General features: G+C 42.1%; 1 protein-coding gene across 1 annotated transcript; it reads right to left on the bottom strand.

Moving 5' to 3' along the window:
• si:ch211-117c9.5 (sodium- and chloride-dependent creatine transporter 1) lies at positions 1-16,867 on the bottom strand. The gene is made up of 14 exons (XM_031316629.2): positions 16,215-16,867; positions 14,515-14,817; positions 10,520-10,651; positions 10,049-10,376; positions 9,526-9,658; positions 8,098-8,232; positions 7,843-7,946; positions 3,334-3,458; positions 3,090-3,202; positions 2,142-2,273; positions 1,705-1,807; positions 1,518-1,618; positions 1,267-1,437; positions 1-1,048 (listed from the first exon to the last, which is right to left on the bottom strand). The coding sequence occupies exons 1-14, from the start codon at positions 16,243-16,245 to the stop codon at positions 920-922; spliced, it is 2,040 nt and encodes a 679-aa protein (XP_031172489.1). The 5' UTR covers positions 16,246-16,867; the 3' UTR covers positions 1-919.
• Between the last annotated feature and the right edge of the window lie 237 nt (positions 16,868-17,104).

The raw sequence follows: 17,104 nt of genomic DNA, 5'->3' as shown, positions 1-17,104 counted from the left end.
CATCTTTATCTGGTCATTTATTGCTTCTTTTCTGACATGGCATCAAGTCTCTTTCCCCTCCCCACAACCCAACCCAACTCCTGCTCTTTGCACAATTCAGTCTTAAGTTTCTCTCCTACTCTTAAGGTGGAAATACTGATCATAATCCCCTCCAAATATTGTTAACACTGATTCACAGACCCTACAATACACTGGATACTTAAGTTAGTTCATAACACACAGCTGGAAGTGGTGATGCATTGTCATGTTTTGATTTTTCTTTTAACAAATGGAGGTTGTTTTTGTACAGTTAATTGAGAGAATACAGTTGGCAGAAAACAATGACCGAAGACAATGACCCATGGAAATGAAGACACCACTGCCACGGTCCAACACACACAAGTACAGATATACACAGCCATACGTACATATACACACACACACACACACACACACACACACAAACGCACACACACTTATTCAGACCATAGCATGTCAGCAGCAGATATGAGGTCTTTCATTTTTAATCTTTTAAGTTTCTGCTCATTCATCACAAAATGGCATGACATGTTGGGACGGATGATGTTGTTGAAAGCCTGACAGACAGGCACAGAAAGGGAAGATATTGCAACTACACTGGACACATCACACTCACAGAACAAGACGGGACGGGACAGCACAAAGGCAGGGAGCAGAAAGAGGGGAGAGTCAGCGAGGTAGAGTCAGAAAGCAGAGCAGAGCGTGTATCAGCATGTGATGACTGTATGGGTGCGGGTGTGTTTCAGTTCTTCTCCCATCTTTTTCTTTGGTCCATTTGTCCAGGGCTTTTCCAATCTGCACTTTGCTTTTACCAGGCCTGTGTGGTGTGCATGTGTTTTGTGTAGTTTGTGTGTTGATGTCATGGGCGAGCTTGGCTCTGTGTTCTGTGGGGCTTAGCTCATCAGATGACACTTTCAAAGAGAAGCGTGCTCTTGGTTTCGGCAGGGGGCAACAGTTTGGCCTCGCTCTCTGGGGCCAGGTACTCCAGGTGATGTCGGCCCCAAACTGGGGTGGTTAGGTGCTGCCACCGCTACATGGAGAAAGACAAGGGCATACAGATGATGAGCTGTTTATTAGACGTATGCTTCAGCTTTCTCTAATGAGCTCTCTCTAATGAGTAATGATGAAAATCAACAAACCAAATAACGGACAGGAGAGGGAGGGCAGTATCCAAGGAGACACATTACAAACAACACATGCACAAGAGAATGTGTACGACCATGCACACCTGCAACCAGGCATACTGACCTCCCGCAACGATCCTTTGCAGCGCAGTAGTTTGTAGATAACGGTGACAGGGATACAGAGCATGGAGGATAGGGCCAATGCCCAGCCAAGCACTTCACCCCACAAGGGGTAAGTGTACACTGTGTTGTAGGTCAGAGGCTTGTAGTTCACCACGTGGAACAGGAACACTGCCTATATGCACACAAAAGAAAAGTCAGCCGTTTGCAACTAGCAGGTAAAACTCATAGAAAAGCATACAGAGAAGTCCTTACCACACAGACAAAAGGTGTGATGTAGGACCAGCACCACTTCATGTAGGGTAGGGGCTGATAGCCGATCATACGAGCCACATCATCCATGAAACGGTCTGCGCCTGACAGAAATGACAGGATGTTGTGATAATGCATTGAATTGTGCGGTTTGTGTTGTTTGTACTTTAATTGTGTAGAATTGTCTTACCATAGACCCATGCAATCACCACACACTCCCAGAAGGCCTGCCACAGCAGAGTGATGCCACTGGCAGAGTAGTAGTCAAACAGCTGGAAGACATACATTCCTCCCTGACAGAAAGAGAGATCATCCTGTTAATACTTTATGTGTGACCTATTTCTAGCCTTGTCTCCACTGTTTAGGCTTTCGTCCCAGTTTATTCCTGGCAATGGTTCACTGTGCCTAGTTAAGAATTAGGAAGACAAGTCATGTATTTTAAAGAAACATATCAAATAATCTTCTGCTACAGTAGCAAAACAATCTCAAGCTCAGGTAACAGACTCTGACCTTTGATCTAGTTTCTGAATGCCACCATATTTGGCCTAGAAGCCTGTTGTGTTCTAATCTGCCAGCCTCAGAATCAAACCAAATGAGGTCTATAACTCAAGGAAATCCTCACTGTACCTCAGTGACCATGGACATGTCGATCAGGAAGCAGATGACGCAGCAGATGGCTGCCACCACCTCTCGCCGCAGGGCAGATTTAGGTGGTAGCATGTCCATGATTCCCGTTATCAAACCCTCTACCCCAACAAACTGAAAAAGAGCGTACAGAGATAGCAGAGAGAACAAGAGAGGTAAAAAGGGAGTGAGTGAGTGAGCAAGAAACAGAGGGACACAAAGATGAGGATGTAGAGTTAAATCTGAAACATGCTTCTGACTCTGTGAACATGACTCTGTGTTGTGCAAAGGCATACTGCGTGCATCTAACTTTAATGTGTTCACTAGGTGACATTGTTGGATACACCTAACAGAGATATCCAGGTGAGCCAGACTCAGACCCAGACCCAAACACCCATCCTCAGTCTCCCTATGCAAGATTGTTTACGTGTATCTTTGCAGAAACATATTTCAACCATGAGTTGAGAGGACAACAACTGTGCGGCTATTATTTATTTATTTTTTTTTTTTACATCATTTACTAGAAACGTCAGCATATGCATGGCTAATGTGGCTATCGCAGGAAAAAGAGAGAGGTGGATGGAGAAGAAATGAGGGAGAGAATGGAAAGTGAGTGTAAATGAATGGATGGGAGAGTAGAAAGACGCTCTCTGTGTGAATCAGACAGAAGCTCATTCACAAATCCCTGGGCTGTAAAACAATGGATGTAGGCACCAGCTCACACAACAAACAGGCTGCTAAGAAATGCAATGCTAAGACTGGGCATAATGGGTCTAGACTGTTTGTGTCACACTTGTGTGAGAGAAAGTAAAAGACATGTAGATTAGCTACCTATTCTATATAAAGTGCAAAATATAGAAGCAAGTTATACCTTACAGTTCCTCTGAGCTAAAGGTAACCCTTTTAAAAGTGTATGCAAACAAACTAAAATGTGTCAGAAATCAGTTTTACCTGGCTATCCAGGCCTAGTATGAGCAACATAAAGAAGAAAAGTGCTGCCCAGAGCGGCGCCATAGGCATCAGAGTCACAGCCTTGGGATAGGCTATAAAGGCCAGGCCTGGACCTGCACATTAATAGACAGAGTCAGAAGCATAAAGTATCAAGGGCATATAGCTCTTCTATCACTGTCAATACTAAGCTCATTGCACTGGGTTTAAGGCAGCCATTCAATGCACGGGGAAGCTTTATTCTTACCACTCTCAGCTACCTTACTGATGTCCACGCCTTGCTCTGCAGCCATGAAGCCCAGCACAGAAAACACCACAAAGCCTGCAAAGAAACTGGTTCCACTGTTAATGAAGGCCAGCAAGAATGCATCCCTGCGGAGAAATACAGAGAGAAAGAGGAAGGAAGAGAGAGAGGGGAAACAGAACAGAGAATGACATTGTGAGAAAAAGATGCATTATAAAATGCATATAAAAGGCTCACGTAAGGTACTCAAGACAAACATTGGCAACAGACGAGATGGGCTGGAATGGTGAATAGGGGATCAATAGCAATTTCTCCGAAAGCTGCTGTTGTCTTTGTAGATGGCCGGTAGAGAACAGACAGCCAATGGGTCTGTCAAGTCTGTCTCAAGGTCTGAGAGAGGAGAGAGTGAAAGGAAAACCCCAATGGACTTCTTGCTACAAATAAATATACCTAACATAATAATGCATGCATGTGTAATCAAATTATGTTGGAGATCTAATTCTCATTTAAGTCTGAAGTCAACGTCATTCCTGTTATCTGGTCTACATAGCACGATATGACCTTCTGTTTATCTGACAAGTGAAGTTTAGCTGGCAACACCGGCCAAGAATCCTTTCTGATATGAAGAATGTATAAACAACTGTTGTATTGTAGCAACTGTGTTGAGCAACAGCCTCCACTCAGTTAGCCGTCAATACGGTTTATTAATCTGAAACAGTACTCAGAAGAATGCTTATGAATGCATACAATTTAAACAATTGAGAATGAGTGTTTGGATTAAGAAAACAGTCTATATCAATTAGTAAACAAGACTAAGGGCCCTATCTTGCACCCGGCGCAGCGCGGTGCAAAACCCGACGCAAGTGTCTTTGCTATTTTAAGACCATCCAGCGCCCATGTAATTTAAATAGCAAATGCACCTCCGCCCATCTGTGCGCCCATGGGTGTGCTGGTCTTACAGGGAGGTGTGTTCAGGTGCATTCTTGGCGTATTGCTATCTTGAGGCAGCGGGAAGTGATCGTGCCATTGACCAACAAAAACCTGGTCTAAAGTCAATAACGCAGCATTTCATTGTTATTTTAAAAGCGCATTAGTAAAATGTGCCTAGGCTCGTGCACAGCGCGCACACACTATGCTTGTTACACACACACAGGGAAGCGCAGCAGCACACAAACATGCAAAAGATTACAAATAAAAATATTACGGCGCAAATCCGCCATCATAATAGCAATGCGTCAGGGTACAAATTTGCCTGGCTTTCAAAAGGAATGGGAGATGACACTCTGATTGGTTTATTGCATGCTATGCCCAAAACACACCTATGAATTAATGAAGACATTAAGTACAACCCTTTTGAACAATGCGCCTGGCGCACGGAACCTTTTTTCTGCCGTTAAACTAGCAAAAGTGGATGTGGACACGCCCTAAACGCACCTGCGCCAGACGCTTCACGCCGTGCGCTTAGATCGTTAAAATAGGGCCCTAAAAGTCAATAGCCACTCAAGCAGCCCTATATGGCTGTAATGCTCATTACACACCAGGAAACAAAGATGATGGACCTTACCAATAGTGGTGCAAACATTTTACATTTTGTGAGGATTTTACATAAATCAAAAGTGTTTATCTACTGCAGAATTGGAATTTTAGGACATTGCAGACTCTAGCTTGTTAGGCTCAGCTCTACACTGCCAGACCTGGCCCAGGTTTCATCAGTCTGAGGGCCAGGTTATAATAGAAAATAAGTAGTTTGTACGACATGTTGTCAGACCACGTCAGATATCAAAAGTGTTTATACCTGATCCAAGCGGCCCCAATTGAAGGTGGAATAAAAAGCGTGACATAGAGAGGGTTGAGATGCGATATTGTTTAAATATGGGGACAACGGCACACATTTCAGACTCTGAAATGTGTGTCTCTCCTGAAAAGCATCCATAGCATTGCACTTGGTTGTACACATGAAAAATAGTTGTGCCAGTAATGGAAAAAGAGAGAGAAGCTAGAGAGAAAGGTTCTATTCTTCTGTGCAGCTTGGAATGTCAGATCATCAATTTCGGAAAATTAGAGAAATGGTCGGACATATACTGCCCTAATCCGACATCGGAAAGGTGTGTTGGGAGGTGGCTTCCCGAAGCTATTTGATCAACCGACAAGCACTTCTGACAGGAGTATATTGGCCCCTTAGGTGTACTTCAGCCTCAGGTTACTTTGGCTCACTTCTGCTTTGAGCTGAATGCTAACATTAGTGTGATATTAATTAAATATTACCAACTGTGTCAACAACTATTGGATGTTACTGTTTTGACATTTAGCATGCCATGTAACATTTAACATTCTGGTATGCAATTTTAACATTGTAAAGTTAAGCATGTAATGCCTAGCTACATGTTAGGACATTAGCATGCTACATTAGCAATAGTCATGTAACGACAGCTAATGTATCAAGATTCATGGCAATCTATCGTAGGGGTGGGAATCACCAGAGGCCCCATGATACAATATTATATTATCATGGGGGCTCGATACAATATTATTGCAATTTTAAACATACTGCGATATTCTGCGATATATTGTAATTTATTACCTTTTTTCCAACTTCAAATGGTGTCCCCGAAGGAAAGATTTGTCAACATCTATTTTATCTAAAAAGATAAATTTCTCACTAGAAAAAAAAAACTTAACTGCACCATCTAGTGAACTGAAAAAGCAATTGATTTTATTATTCTTATTCCTAAAAGCTAAATTCTTATGTGCAATGTATATAATAAAAGATCAATACTTGCTGTCCGTATCAATACAGTATTGCCACGAAAAATATTGCGATACTATGCTGTATCGATATCGATAGCCAGTGGTTCAAGATAGATTTTACTCTGGACCGGAAGTCTTAGACAAACAAATGGAAAGACTGACGTTGTGATCAATACAGCTACACTGCTAGCATGGCTAAAAAAGGCATATGAAGTCAAGCTATGGGGTTTGCAAGCAAGTGAACAAGACACAAAAATTTAGTCCTGAGCCCTAAATGTACTATACATTGGCTTCTACGGGCAGTTTTTTTTTTTCTAGCTATTCCTGGGCTACTCCAAGTTTATGTGTGAGAAACAGAGCTGAGCTGACATACCTCAGAATCTGGACTCATCTTTTAACTTCCAATTAAGGTCAAGGCAAAGAAAAAGTCAGATGGCAGGATATCCATGAGGCTCCTCCTATTACGGGCATTCCAAATATGCAAGCAAGTGCTGATTTACAAAACAAATATCCCTATTACTGCTATGGAGCTAACTACCTTGTAAGGGATTTAACATGTTTACATATCTGACTGTGTAGGGTAAACACATGCAAGCTCAACAACCAGCCTACAAAACCAACATAAGTGAGGACAGTGTTTAGTAGAAACAGACAATGTAACTCAAGTCTGCACTCTAATCTTCATTAATTAACTGGCCCTTTGCACCAGTTCATTTCTACAGCTTTGGAATGGAAAGATTGCCTGAAAATAAAAAAGAGCTTGTTACATATTCAGGGCTTAAAGCAGCCATATTATGCTCATTTTCAGGTTCATAATTGTATTTTAAGGTTGTACCAGAATAAGTTTACATGGTTTAATTTTAAAAAACACCATATTTGTGTTGTACTGCAGTGCTCTCTCTCACTGCTGCAGCTCCTCTTTTCAGCTGGTCTCTGTTTTAGCTACAGAGTGAGACCTCTTTTCTTCTTCTTCTTCTGTACGTATCTTTGATTGCACTGCACATGCCCAGTAGCTCAGATGTAGATCATGTCAGCTAGCTAGCTCCATAGACAGTAAAAGAAAGGCTGTTTCTACAACTTCGGTCAGTTACAAGGCAGGATTAGCTGGGAGACTTCTAAATGAGGGCGCACATGGAAGTAGTTCTTTTGTAGATTATGGTGAACTTGTGTGTGTTGTAGCAGTGCTTTGCTATTGAGAACGAGGTAGCATGCTAGCGTTAGCATGCTAACGCTACGAGCTAATGGTTGCGGTTAGCCTGCTCGTTTCGGCTTGTGACGTCACAAGCCGTGCCGATTTTGAACAGCTCACCCAGAGACTGAAGGCAGGACACATTCAGAAACCGTATCTCACTCTAAACAGCATGGATGGATTTTTTTCAAAGTTTGTATGTGTGTGGAAGCACCAGAGACACAAAATAACACCCCAAATCCCAGAAAAAGTGATTTTTTCATAATATGGGCACTTTAAATACACTGCAATGATTCTTCTTGGCAACCTATTCAGTTGTATTTCTTTTTAGGAAAAAAGGAACTGATCTTTTGGTACTTAATGTTATTGTTAAGACAGACTAAAGTTGCTGTCTTTCTGCCAGAGTGTCTGTAGTGAAATAAATCTAGTGGAAACAGTTTTTTTCTGGTTTGTTTGATACTAAGTCTACAGTCAGATGCGGCAGTGTGCATGAGTCTAGGCTAATGGTGTTTGTGTTGATGCTGGCCTCCTTTCAGTGACAGTGGTGTCTGATTTTATGTTGTGTATAAACTCACTGGTAACAGTTGTTATGGAAGCGATTGTAGCTGCCCAGCGCAGTCAAAGCGCCCAGTCCGATGGCATAGGAGAAGAAAATCTGAGTGCCTGCATCAATCCACACCTATCACAAACGGAATAGCCTGAGTAATGTTTTACAATCTGTTGACTATTTATAGTTTCTTAGATGTTGATACACAATATTTTCTTGTCACAACACTGCTACGAACTAATGTACAGGGACACCCAAATGCAACCTTACGCAAAACTTATACCTGTGCTTCTCCAAGTTTGGACCAGTCTGGTTTCAAGTAGTAAACAATCCCATCTAAAGCTCCCGGAAGAGTGACTCCATGGGCCAAAAGAACGACCAGAACCAGGTAGGGGAACAGAGCTGTGAAGTAAACAACCTAGAGAAAGATGTAAAAAGAGAGCTGTGAAGTACATTTCTAGATACTGTAGGACCAATTTATAAAGTAAACTTGGGGGTAGGGAGGTGAAGTTTGAGTGCTATGCATTAAAACTTGAATTAAGTGAAAGTAGAAAACTCTACAGTAAACCCTTAAAACATTTAAACTCCTCACATTTACATGAAGTAAGTACATAAAAAGATGCAGTTATATGATGGATTTAACAGGCTAGTTGTAAAAGTTTAGTGCTTATCAACATGGTTCATCAGCTATGGTCAAATGTTTCAATGTAACTGCACCTAAGTATGTTTTCATCACTTTGATTAAGCAATTACCTGCTTTGCAAATACTCAAGTCTTAAGTAGAAGCCCATTAGGTCCTTCCTGTAGTAGATGTGTAATGGGCCCTGTCATGTTACTTTGAAGAAAAGGTAGCCTGTAAATGGAAAGCCAGACAATTTGTAAACCTCCTGCAATAGCAGGGGTTTTTGGCAGACCTTTCCAGAAGGTAGTCTTTGTCAAGTTATGCTGAGAAAGCCGCCCCCTGTTACCTACTAGAAGCATCAAATCCCAGCTAAATCAGTATGGTAGGAGCAAAGTAGTGAGAAAGCACATATTTGCCTTGATCTAGGGCGAACATGGGCATAAAAGCCTCTCAGACATCTACATGGTGGAAAGTTACTAATCGGCTTACAGCTGGCTGACTGGCTCAATCTCCTTCATTATTTTTTTCCCTCGGTCTATGAGCTTTGGCTACTCTGGAGACACAAGTATGCAAACACAGACATCTCCATATGCTAGAAAATAAGGATGCATTCATTATCCCAATGTATCAGAGCACACACATTTAAAAGAATGAGGAGTGATCTTTTTTGTTATACTACTAAATGGAAGTCATTCTGAACAAGGTGTATGTAGAGTATAACATAATTAAGATAAGATAATGAGAATGGTGCCTGACTGAAACATTACGCTGCATATATACATAAATACATGTGAGAAAACAGGAAAAAAAGCAACTACACAAATTAGTTCAAAGAATACATGTGCGTGCTTATATTTGTGTTGATATGTGTTTCAGTCTAGACACTGATCCTCTCACTTTACCAAAGCTGATTTGGGTTCAAAGGGCAAAATGCTGCAATTATTTAAATCTGTGCATGAAACTCAATCACCCCTGACAGTGGCATATAACGTTTCACATACAGTAAACGTATTGAGCCATAAATATATTCACTCCATAAACCCAAATAGTGTCATGTAACATTAATTGTACAGCCAGAAAATACTTTACCTTGCCAGTAGATTTGACTCCTTTCCACATGCAGAAGTAAACAATGATCCAGGTGACTATGAGACACAGCACCATCTCATAGCTGATGTCACCAGGCTCGTGCAGCCCACCAGACAGACGGAGCACTTTCCGTCTAGGAGGAAGAACACAAAGCAGAGTCAAAGACAAAGTAAATAAGTGAATATCTGAATATCTGTCAACAGGGTGACTGCAAGTTGAATTGCTTTTTGTCAAATCAGGCTTTTGTAGGTTTTGCAAATGCCAGATAGATGCCAGAACAATTAAATATAAGACCAATTTTGTAACTGACATCAGAATGATCAGAATAAATGTCTGCATGACTGGAAACTCTGGGTGCATAACACACAAACACACAGCATTAAGACCCCTAAAATGCAATTTGGCAGTAGATGAGTGTATTCAAGTCTTTATGGCTTTGAGTTTAGATATTCAAAATGTATTTTAAGACTGCTGACACACTGCTTTACTCCTTTATGACACTCTCAGACAAGGAATAACATACTCCCAGAACTCGATGACTGGGGAGCGCATGCCCTCAGCCTCTGGGCAGCTTCCGTTGAGAAGGAGCTGGGCTGAAGACAGGTTCAATGGGGACATGGAGGAGAGGAGGTTGGCAGAAGACGATGGCAGAGCCGCCTGGGCAGCACTGCGGTTGTGGCAGGCCCGACGGAAGTCCTGTGTACAGTTGGGGGTGTTCCAGGGGTGTCCACAGGTGGCCCACGGCAGCTCGTTGGTGAAGGAGTGGAAGAGAAAGTAAAGGGCCCACACAAGAATCATGATGTAATAGGTGTTACAGAAGAACACTATCACCATTGAGGCCAAGCCCAGACCTAACAGAGAGGGAGAGAAGGAAGCAAGAGGAGGTATGTTGAGATGTAACTTACAAATCAGATGTGATGAACAGCTTTAAAATACCTTCTTTAGGAAAATATAGTGTTCTCAGTATGTCAAACACACTAACATACACAGGTACCTTTGAAGAGGGGTGCAATGTTCCAGGCAGAGACCCCTCCCTGCTTCATGAATTGCCCCAGTGCAATCTCCAGGAAGAAGACTGGGATGCCTCCGATGAACACAATGAGCAAGTAGGGGATCAGGAAAACCCCTGCAACACAAGAGATGCATTTGCTGTACAAGTGCGTTCTTTCGTGATTGATCATGGTAAGTTGGATCCCACCCTTCTATTTTATGTTTAATGGTGTGAATGGACTCTGAATTTGTATGCATTAAATAGATGGTGTTCAATATGTTTAACATAAACCATTTAGTTGCTTATCATTAACATATTTAAAGTGTGGAAAATTAAAGGAGAGAGGCAGAGACAGAGAGAGACAGCAGACAAAAGAGGTTTGTAAATTTAAAAAGAGAATTATTATGATACTCACACATGAGAGTTAATTAGTATTACATTAAGCTATTCATATTAAAACCAATGCTGAGTTTTTTATTGTTTAATTATTAGAACCAGGCTGACTCATTTAGTATGTCCTGATCTTTTTCCTAGCAACACTTTAGCAGCAGAAAGGTAAAAGTGGTAAAGGTCATGTTTTGAAGGACACAAGCTACACAAACACTGGCATGGCTCTTACTAATCAAGCACTCGACACAAAAAGGAACAGTTGAAGAGGAGGAAGCAATAAAGGGCAAAAGAGTGAAAGCCAGTGAGGGGGACAGACAAGGCCACAGATAAAAGATGCAGTGGAATGGTTTGTGGGAGATAATCGCATTGTCTCCCATTCCACAGGTGTTTGCACAGTTTTGTTAAGTTCTGTCCTTGAACTTGAAAGCTACATGGAGCGGAGGCAGACGAAGGACTATCAAATGGAGAAAAAAAGACAATAGACTCCAGCAGGTCCTGATAGAGACATCTAGGACTTGTTTCATTTTGATTAGTAGTAGATAGCCCAGGGCAAATGGTTCATGCTCAGTGTTTTCTATAAATAATCTCCCTTTTGGATTCTCATACTGTAGGAGAAGCTTGCTGTGATCACGAATACACCGCAGAAAAACATATGAAAAATAAGGCATAACATTCACCTTCTAAAAAATACAATCGCAACAATTTGGTTTGAATAATAATATAACTGGGTGATGCCACCAGAGTCCGCAGATGGGAGGGAGTCACATGACCAGCTATGACGCAGAGCAGAGAGAAGAAGAAAGGAGGGAAAGATGGATACATCACAGGACTGGGAGGCAGAAAAACTGGGACAACGCTGTGGTAGAGGAGGTTCAACAAATACAAAAATGACACACCAAGGCATAGACTTGGTTGGCTCCACAACAGTGCTATTGATTGACAATTTGTGCCTCATTCAGTCGATCATTCTTTATGTCATTCTCTGAGAGCAGAGGGCTGCAGCCTTATAAGGAAACATTCATGAGTGTGAGTCTATGAGAGAAAGGGGTGGAAGAGTGAGAGAGATACAGAGAGAGAGAAAGGGAGAGAGATCCAATAGGAGGCGAGAATGGAATGACTGGAAAAATTGCTTGTGCTGACATACCCCAACATATTGGACAGATCATGGAACCGAATTCTTAATAGGCTTAAGTAAATCCTCTCTAATCATAACTGGACCAGACACATCAGGCCTAGCAGTTGAGATTAAAATAAATAAATGAGATTAAATCCACGCATTTACAGTACATTCATCTATTACTGTCTCCAATGGAGTGTGTCCTTGTTTCAGTAAAAAGCAGGTCTGACTAAGAGCCATAGCGCTTATCTGATAGCGTTGTTGTGTTACGAGGTGTACCTTTGGTCAGTCAAAGGCGCAAAATGAAGTACTGAAGCGGATGTAGCTGTGCTAACGCTAAGGGTGAGGAAAGAACGGGCACGGTCACAGGACCATAATTGTGTAACATATGCCTCCTTATCAGAAGGAGAAGGAGAGAGCACCTTTGTGTGCGACATGAGTGCTGGGCAGGAGCACAGGGGGTGGACTGTGTGAGGCAAGCCATTGTTATACGATACCAGAAGGTGGGTATCAGAGCCACGGGTCACAAGACACACACACATGAAAGAGAGGGAGGGCTGGACTAACACACACACACACACACACACACACACACACACACACACACACACACACCCGCACATTGAACTCTATTTTGACGAATCACCTCATAAAAAAATATAAAAGTGGGCAGGGCAGAGATAAGAGAAGTCAATGTCAAAAGCTGCAGCCAGGGCAGGTTACTATTGAACAAGTTGGCATAAATAAAAAAGGAGAGGGTGTGGGAAAAGGCATACAACAATGCAAATAACCTTATATGCCATTGAAAGAGCAGTGTGAAACAACTTGTTCTAAGTCTGCCTGTTAAGCAAATGGCTACTGTAATACTGTAATAAAGTGAAACCACGTGGGTGGGCATGGCTTTTCAGCTACGTGCTCACAACCACGCAGGCCTGGCTATTTCTGACTATGTCTACTTCACTTTCACTGTTGTCCTACAAATTGTCAGGAGTATCTGAGTTTATCTAAACTGTTACAAATAGACTTGAGTAAAATACCAGAATGAATCGTGTAATTAGGGAAACCTATTCTAAATTTACATTTTCTTTTTGAAAATTGCTTATTGTATTCCAATAGCTAGATAATTCTATCTCTAAATCTTTTACATTTTTTCCTATAAATTATATTTTATTGTATTACAAGAGTGCTGAAGAAGTCAGAATGTTTTTTGTTAAATTCAGCTCAGCATTCAACACAATCACTGCCATGAAACTAGTAGACAAGTTCAACACTTGTCTGAGTCCCACCATCTCTTAGTAAACAGAGCCCCCAAACAGTTGGGATTGGCAGAGAGATGACACCGGAAAAGGAGAGGTTCTCTGCACGTTGATATTGGCAAGCTTCCAAAATGAAATACCTACTGAGGTGACCCTCAGGACTGTGTTCAGCCCCCTTTTGTTCACCGTGCAAAACTATGACTGTATCTACCGACATGTAAGAAAGCAAGCAACTATGATGGATCATACTGGGAAGAAGTCATGAACCTTGCAGAGTTGTAAACTATATAAGAGGTTCTCAATCTTTTTTCAGCCAAAGACCCCTTTCGAAATAGAGAATATACCAGGGACCCCTCATGTATCTCCCTTGGAATAATTTACCACTATAGTCTTAGGTACAGTATGTGAAATAACTCAAGAGAATTGTATTGAACATTGAATATGTATTAAACAGATTTGAAGATTCTAAGAGGTATAGATTTGTTAGATTAGAACGTAATCTCTGAACTAAGATTTAAAAATTAAATATTATACGTTGAACTATCAACCCTTTTGTAAAACAAAAACAACAAAGGATATTTTAAATGAATGAATCTGAAAACTTTTCACAGACCCCACTTTGAGAATTACTAGACTATATGAATAGTTTGAATGATGAGTTCATGCACAAAAGAACTGTAATACAAGATAAACTTACTATTTAATATAAAGTACTCCATGACCTTTGCTTGTACATCAACATTGCACTGTAGTCATCTGTAGTTTTGGAATATATCCTTCATAAGTACATCAATGGGTCTAAGAAATTAAAGAAAACGTGATACTCCTAATATGTTCACTACCTCTGCGGAGGTTATGTTTACAGCTTCTTCTTTTTTTTGTCAGCAGGATTATGGAAAAACTACTGGCCTGATTTTCATGAAACTTGGTGGAAGGGTGTAGCATGGGCAAAGGAAGAACGTATCACATTTTTGAGCGGATCCAAATCACAGGGCAGATATACAAATTATTTTTCACTTTTGTTAACATTGCGAGATAGGGCATTTGTGCAGCATTCAAGTGGTGATGAGTTCCCGACTGGGAAAATTTACACTGCATTAACTTTGTGAAATAGGGCACGCTATGGCGGAGGTCTGCGCTCTCAAAGTGCCCCTCTAGTTGTAACTGGGTTCATGTGTGTGTGCATACCACAGAGACCTACAGTACATTAACTACACAGTGCTCTTGAAGCTCACCTCCTCCGTTCTTGTAGCAAAGGTAAGGGAAGCGCCACACGTTGCCCAAGCCGACAGCAAAACCCACGCAGGACATGATGAAGTCCATTTGCCTGGTCCAAGTTTCTCTCTCCACAACTGGTACTGCTACAGCCCCATTTCCACTCCCAGCTGCAGACCCGTCCTGGGTCTGCAGTGGGTCAGCCCCTCCGCCCTCACCACACCCTGGGCCCGCTCCAGGCACAGGCACCAGGGGGCGAGCTGACCCCCCGCCCTCCTCCTCGGACAGGCTCCCTACCTCCAACTGGGGGAGGCTGATTTCACCTGGACAGGAAAAAGAGTACAAGGGTCAGATGAGTAAGAAGAACAGATAGCCAGAAGAAGGAAGGAGGAGGATGAATGGAAACAGATATGACAGCAGGAATCGGAATTTGATTGACACTAATAAAATATCCACTTTCTTATCACAGAGGACTGCAGACAATAGTCTAACACCACTAATACCTAAAGTATACACATTCACAACGTCACATCACACGTCACCACTGGAGATAGATGAACAACAGTCTCCTGGGCCAGACTTGCACTGAATGGAAGCGGGAGACGACACGTTTTCCATCTAGTGCATTAAAGGGCCTGTACAACCTTAGCCAATTATTATACACCTCCATTTAGCTGTAATAGCGCTGAAATACATCTCAGCATATATTTTGTTTTAACTGTCCTCACACAGTTAGTATTTGGGCTAAAATTCGGTTGCACATGCCATCGTCACTATGTCTCACAGACATTGATTAGTGTGCTGCGGTAGCAGAGAGCCGGTTCAAGGTATATCTCCAGCTCCTCTGTCACTTACAAAGCTTTCATTTTCTTTATCCCACATACACAACACTGAACAAATGCTTGTAGACACTCAAACACAAAACAAAAGCAATGTGGCGCTTTTTTGTTTGGTTTTAGCAACGTGTCGGTTCATTAGTGCCATTCCACGGCATCAGTCGCTCTGTGCTTGATGCAAAGCAAGGCAGCTGAATCCAGATCAGAGCAGACTAGACGGTGGTGTGTGTGTGTGTGTGTGTGTGTGTGTGTGTGTGTGTGGGTGTCAGCATCTATAGAGCAACTTCATAAGAGGATACCTGTGTGGTTTAGGATAATGTGTGTGAGGAAATAGCTACACACAATATGTGATTATTTAAAGTTAATGCAAACAGATCGCTTCTTAGGTTAAGACAATAACAAAAAGCTATTGTTCTTGGGCGTTTATGTCAAAAATACAGAGCTAAATAAGTTACTCGCTTCTTCTTTGAAAACACACTGATGTGCGTACACGAGTCACCTTATTTTACAAAATAATGATGGTCTCGTGATAGTGACGTAAAACCTGACAGTGATTGAGTAGGCTATCTTCTGTTCTGTATTGACCAGGAGTGACAACTGTTCAGCACCATATTAAGCTTCAAAATAACTTATGTGCAGTTCAGTGAGCTCTGGTGAAAAGTGTTTATTGATATTTAATATTATTTTGTGGAGAGAAATATAGCTGAGGCAGGTCAAGCGCAGTTAAGTGTGTGGTCTGCTCTCATCCATAAAGAATAAGGTCAAAGCAGTGAGGTAGGCATGCTCTAATTCATCAGCATGTGGTTATGTTTTAGATAACGTTAGTGCCAGTGGTTGACTAGCTACTGAGTCATTAAGCAGTGAAGGTCACACGTCATACTCACCTTGGCTATTCTCTTTCAACTCTGGTGACATGTTGTAGGGTACCTGCACAAAAACAAATCTTGTTTTTTTTTGTAAAGCAAGCTGGCTGATGGTTTGAGCCAGGGGCTGCTGAAGTTTGATGAATGTGCCTGGCTAGCAAGGCACCCCGGTGGGCTCAGAGGGGCAGAGAGAGAGATGTAGCCTGGTATGCAGGTAGGGCTCCAGTTGTCTTTTTGATTTGCTGAGATTGTTATTTCGCCTTATCGAAATAAAAAAAGAAATCGCAGTTTTTGTGATGATCACACGTTGGAACCCCTCAGCTCAGCCAAGAGATGGACAATTTCACAAAGCGCCGCGGTCAGTTCAGCCGTTGACAAAGGAGATTCAAAAGCAGTCGACGAAGCACTTGAAGGTAAGCCTGAAGAATCTCATGGATAACAGTTAAATGAAAATGATACTGCGCCTTAGGGTGAAGCTTTTTTTTTTGTGTGGTTTAACAGTCCAGTTAGAAGTCCATGAACCTTTACGCGATGCAGTGGTTTGACGGACGAAGAATGTGATCTGCTCCACGGTCAGTTAGCTGTGACGGACACTTCCCCCGCCTCCTCCAGCCGTCGGCGGACGTGATTGGCTGAAGCCAGCACAGTGCGGCGCGCACAGCATCAGCAGCACCGCTCAGTGTCAGTGAGACGAGTCACTATGGGTTTATTACACTGACTGCATGCGTCCTTGACCTGAAATCACACAAATAACTGCAGATAAATGCCCCTAAAGAAGCACTGTCCGGTGGCGTTTTGCTCTGCTTATTTGTTCTATATCTCTATGACGACGGAAACCAAGTGGGGGAACTTTGGGTTCACGGAGCCCCAGGCGCACCAAGGGGCTCCAGGTGGCCCCCAAACATATTTAC

The sequence above is a fragment of the Sander lucioperca genome, chromosome 12, assembly GCF_008315115.2.
Source record: "Sander lucioperca isolate FBNREF2018 chromosome 12, SLUC_FBN_1.2, whole genome shotgun sequence".
NCBI lineage: Eukaryota > Metazoa > Chordata > Actinopteri > Perciformes > Percidae > Sander > Sander lucioperca.
Note: the sequence above shows the minus strand (reverse complement) of the source record. Positions and strands in the feature narration are given on the sequence as shown.

Excerpts from the sequence above, each read along its gene's own strand:
- si:ch211-117c9.5 (XM_031316629.2), bottom strand. The coding sequence starts at position 16,245 with ATGTCACCAGAGTTGAAAGAGAATAGCCAAG. Across the intron at positions 3,459-7,842 it reads TTCCATAACAACTGTTACCA|GGATGCATTCTTGCTGGCCT; the intron begins GTGAGTTTATAC and ends ATTTCTCCGCAG. Across the intron at positions 1,438-1,517 it reads TCACACCTTTTGTCTGTGTG|GCAGTGTTCCTGTTCCACGT; the intron begins GTAAGGACTTCT and ends GTGTGCATATAG.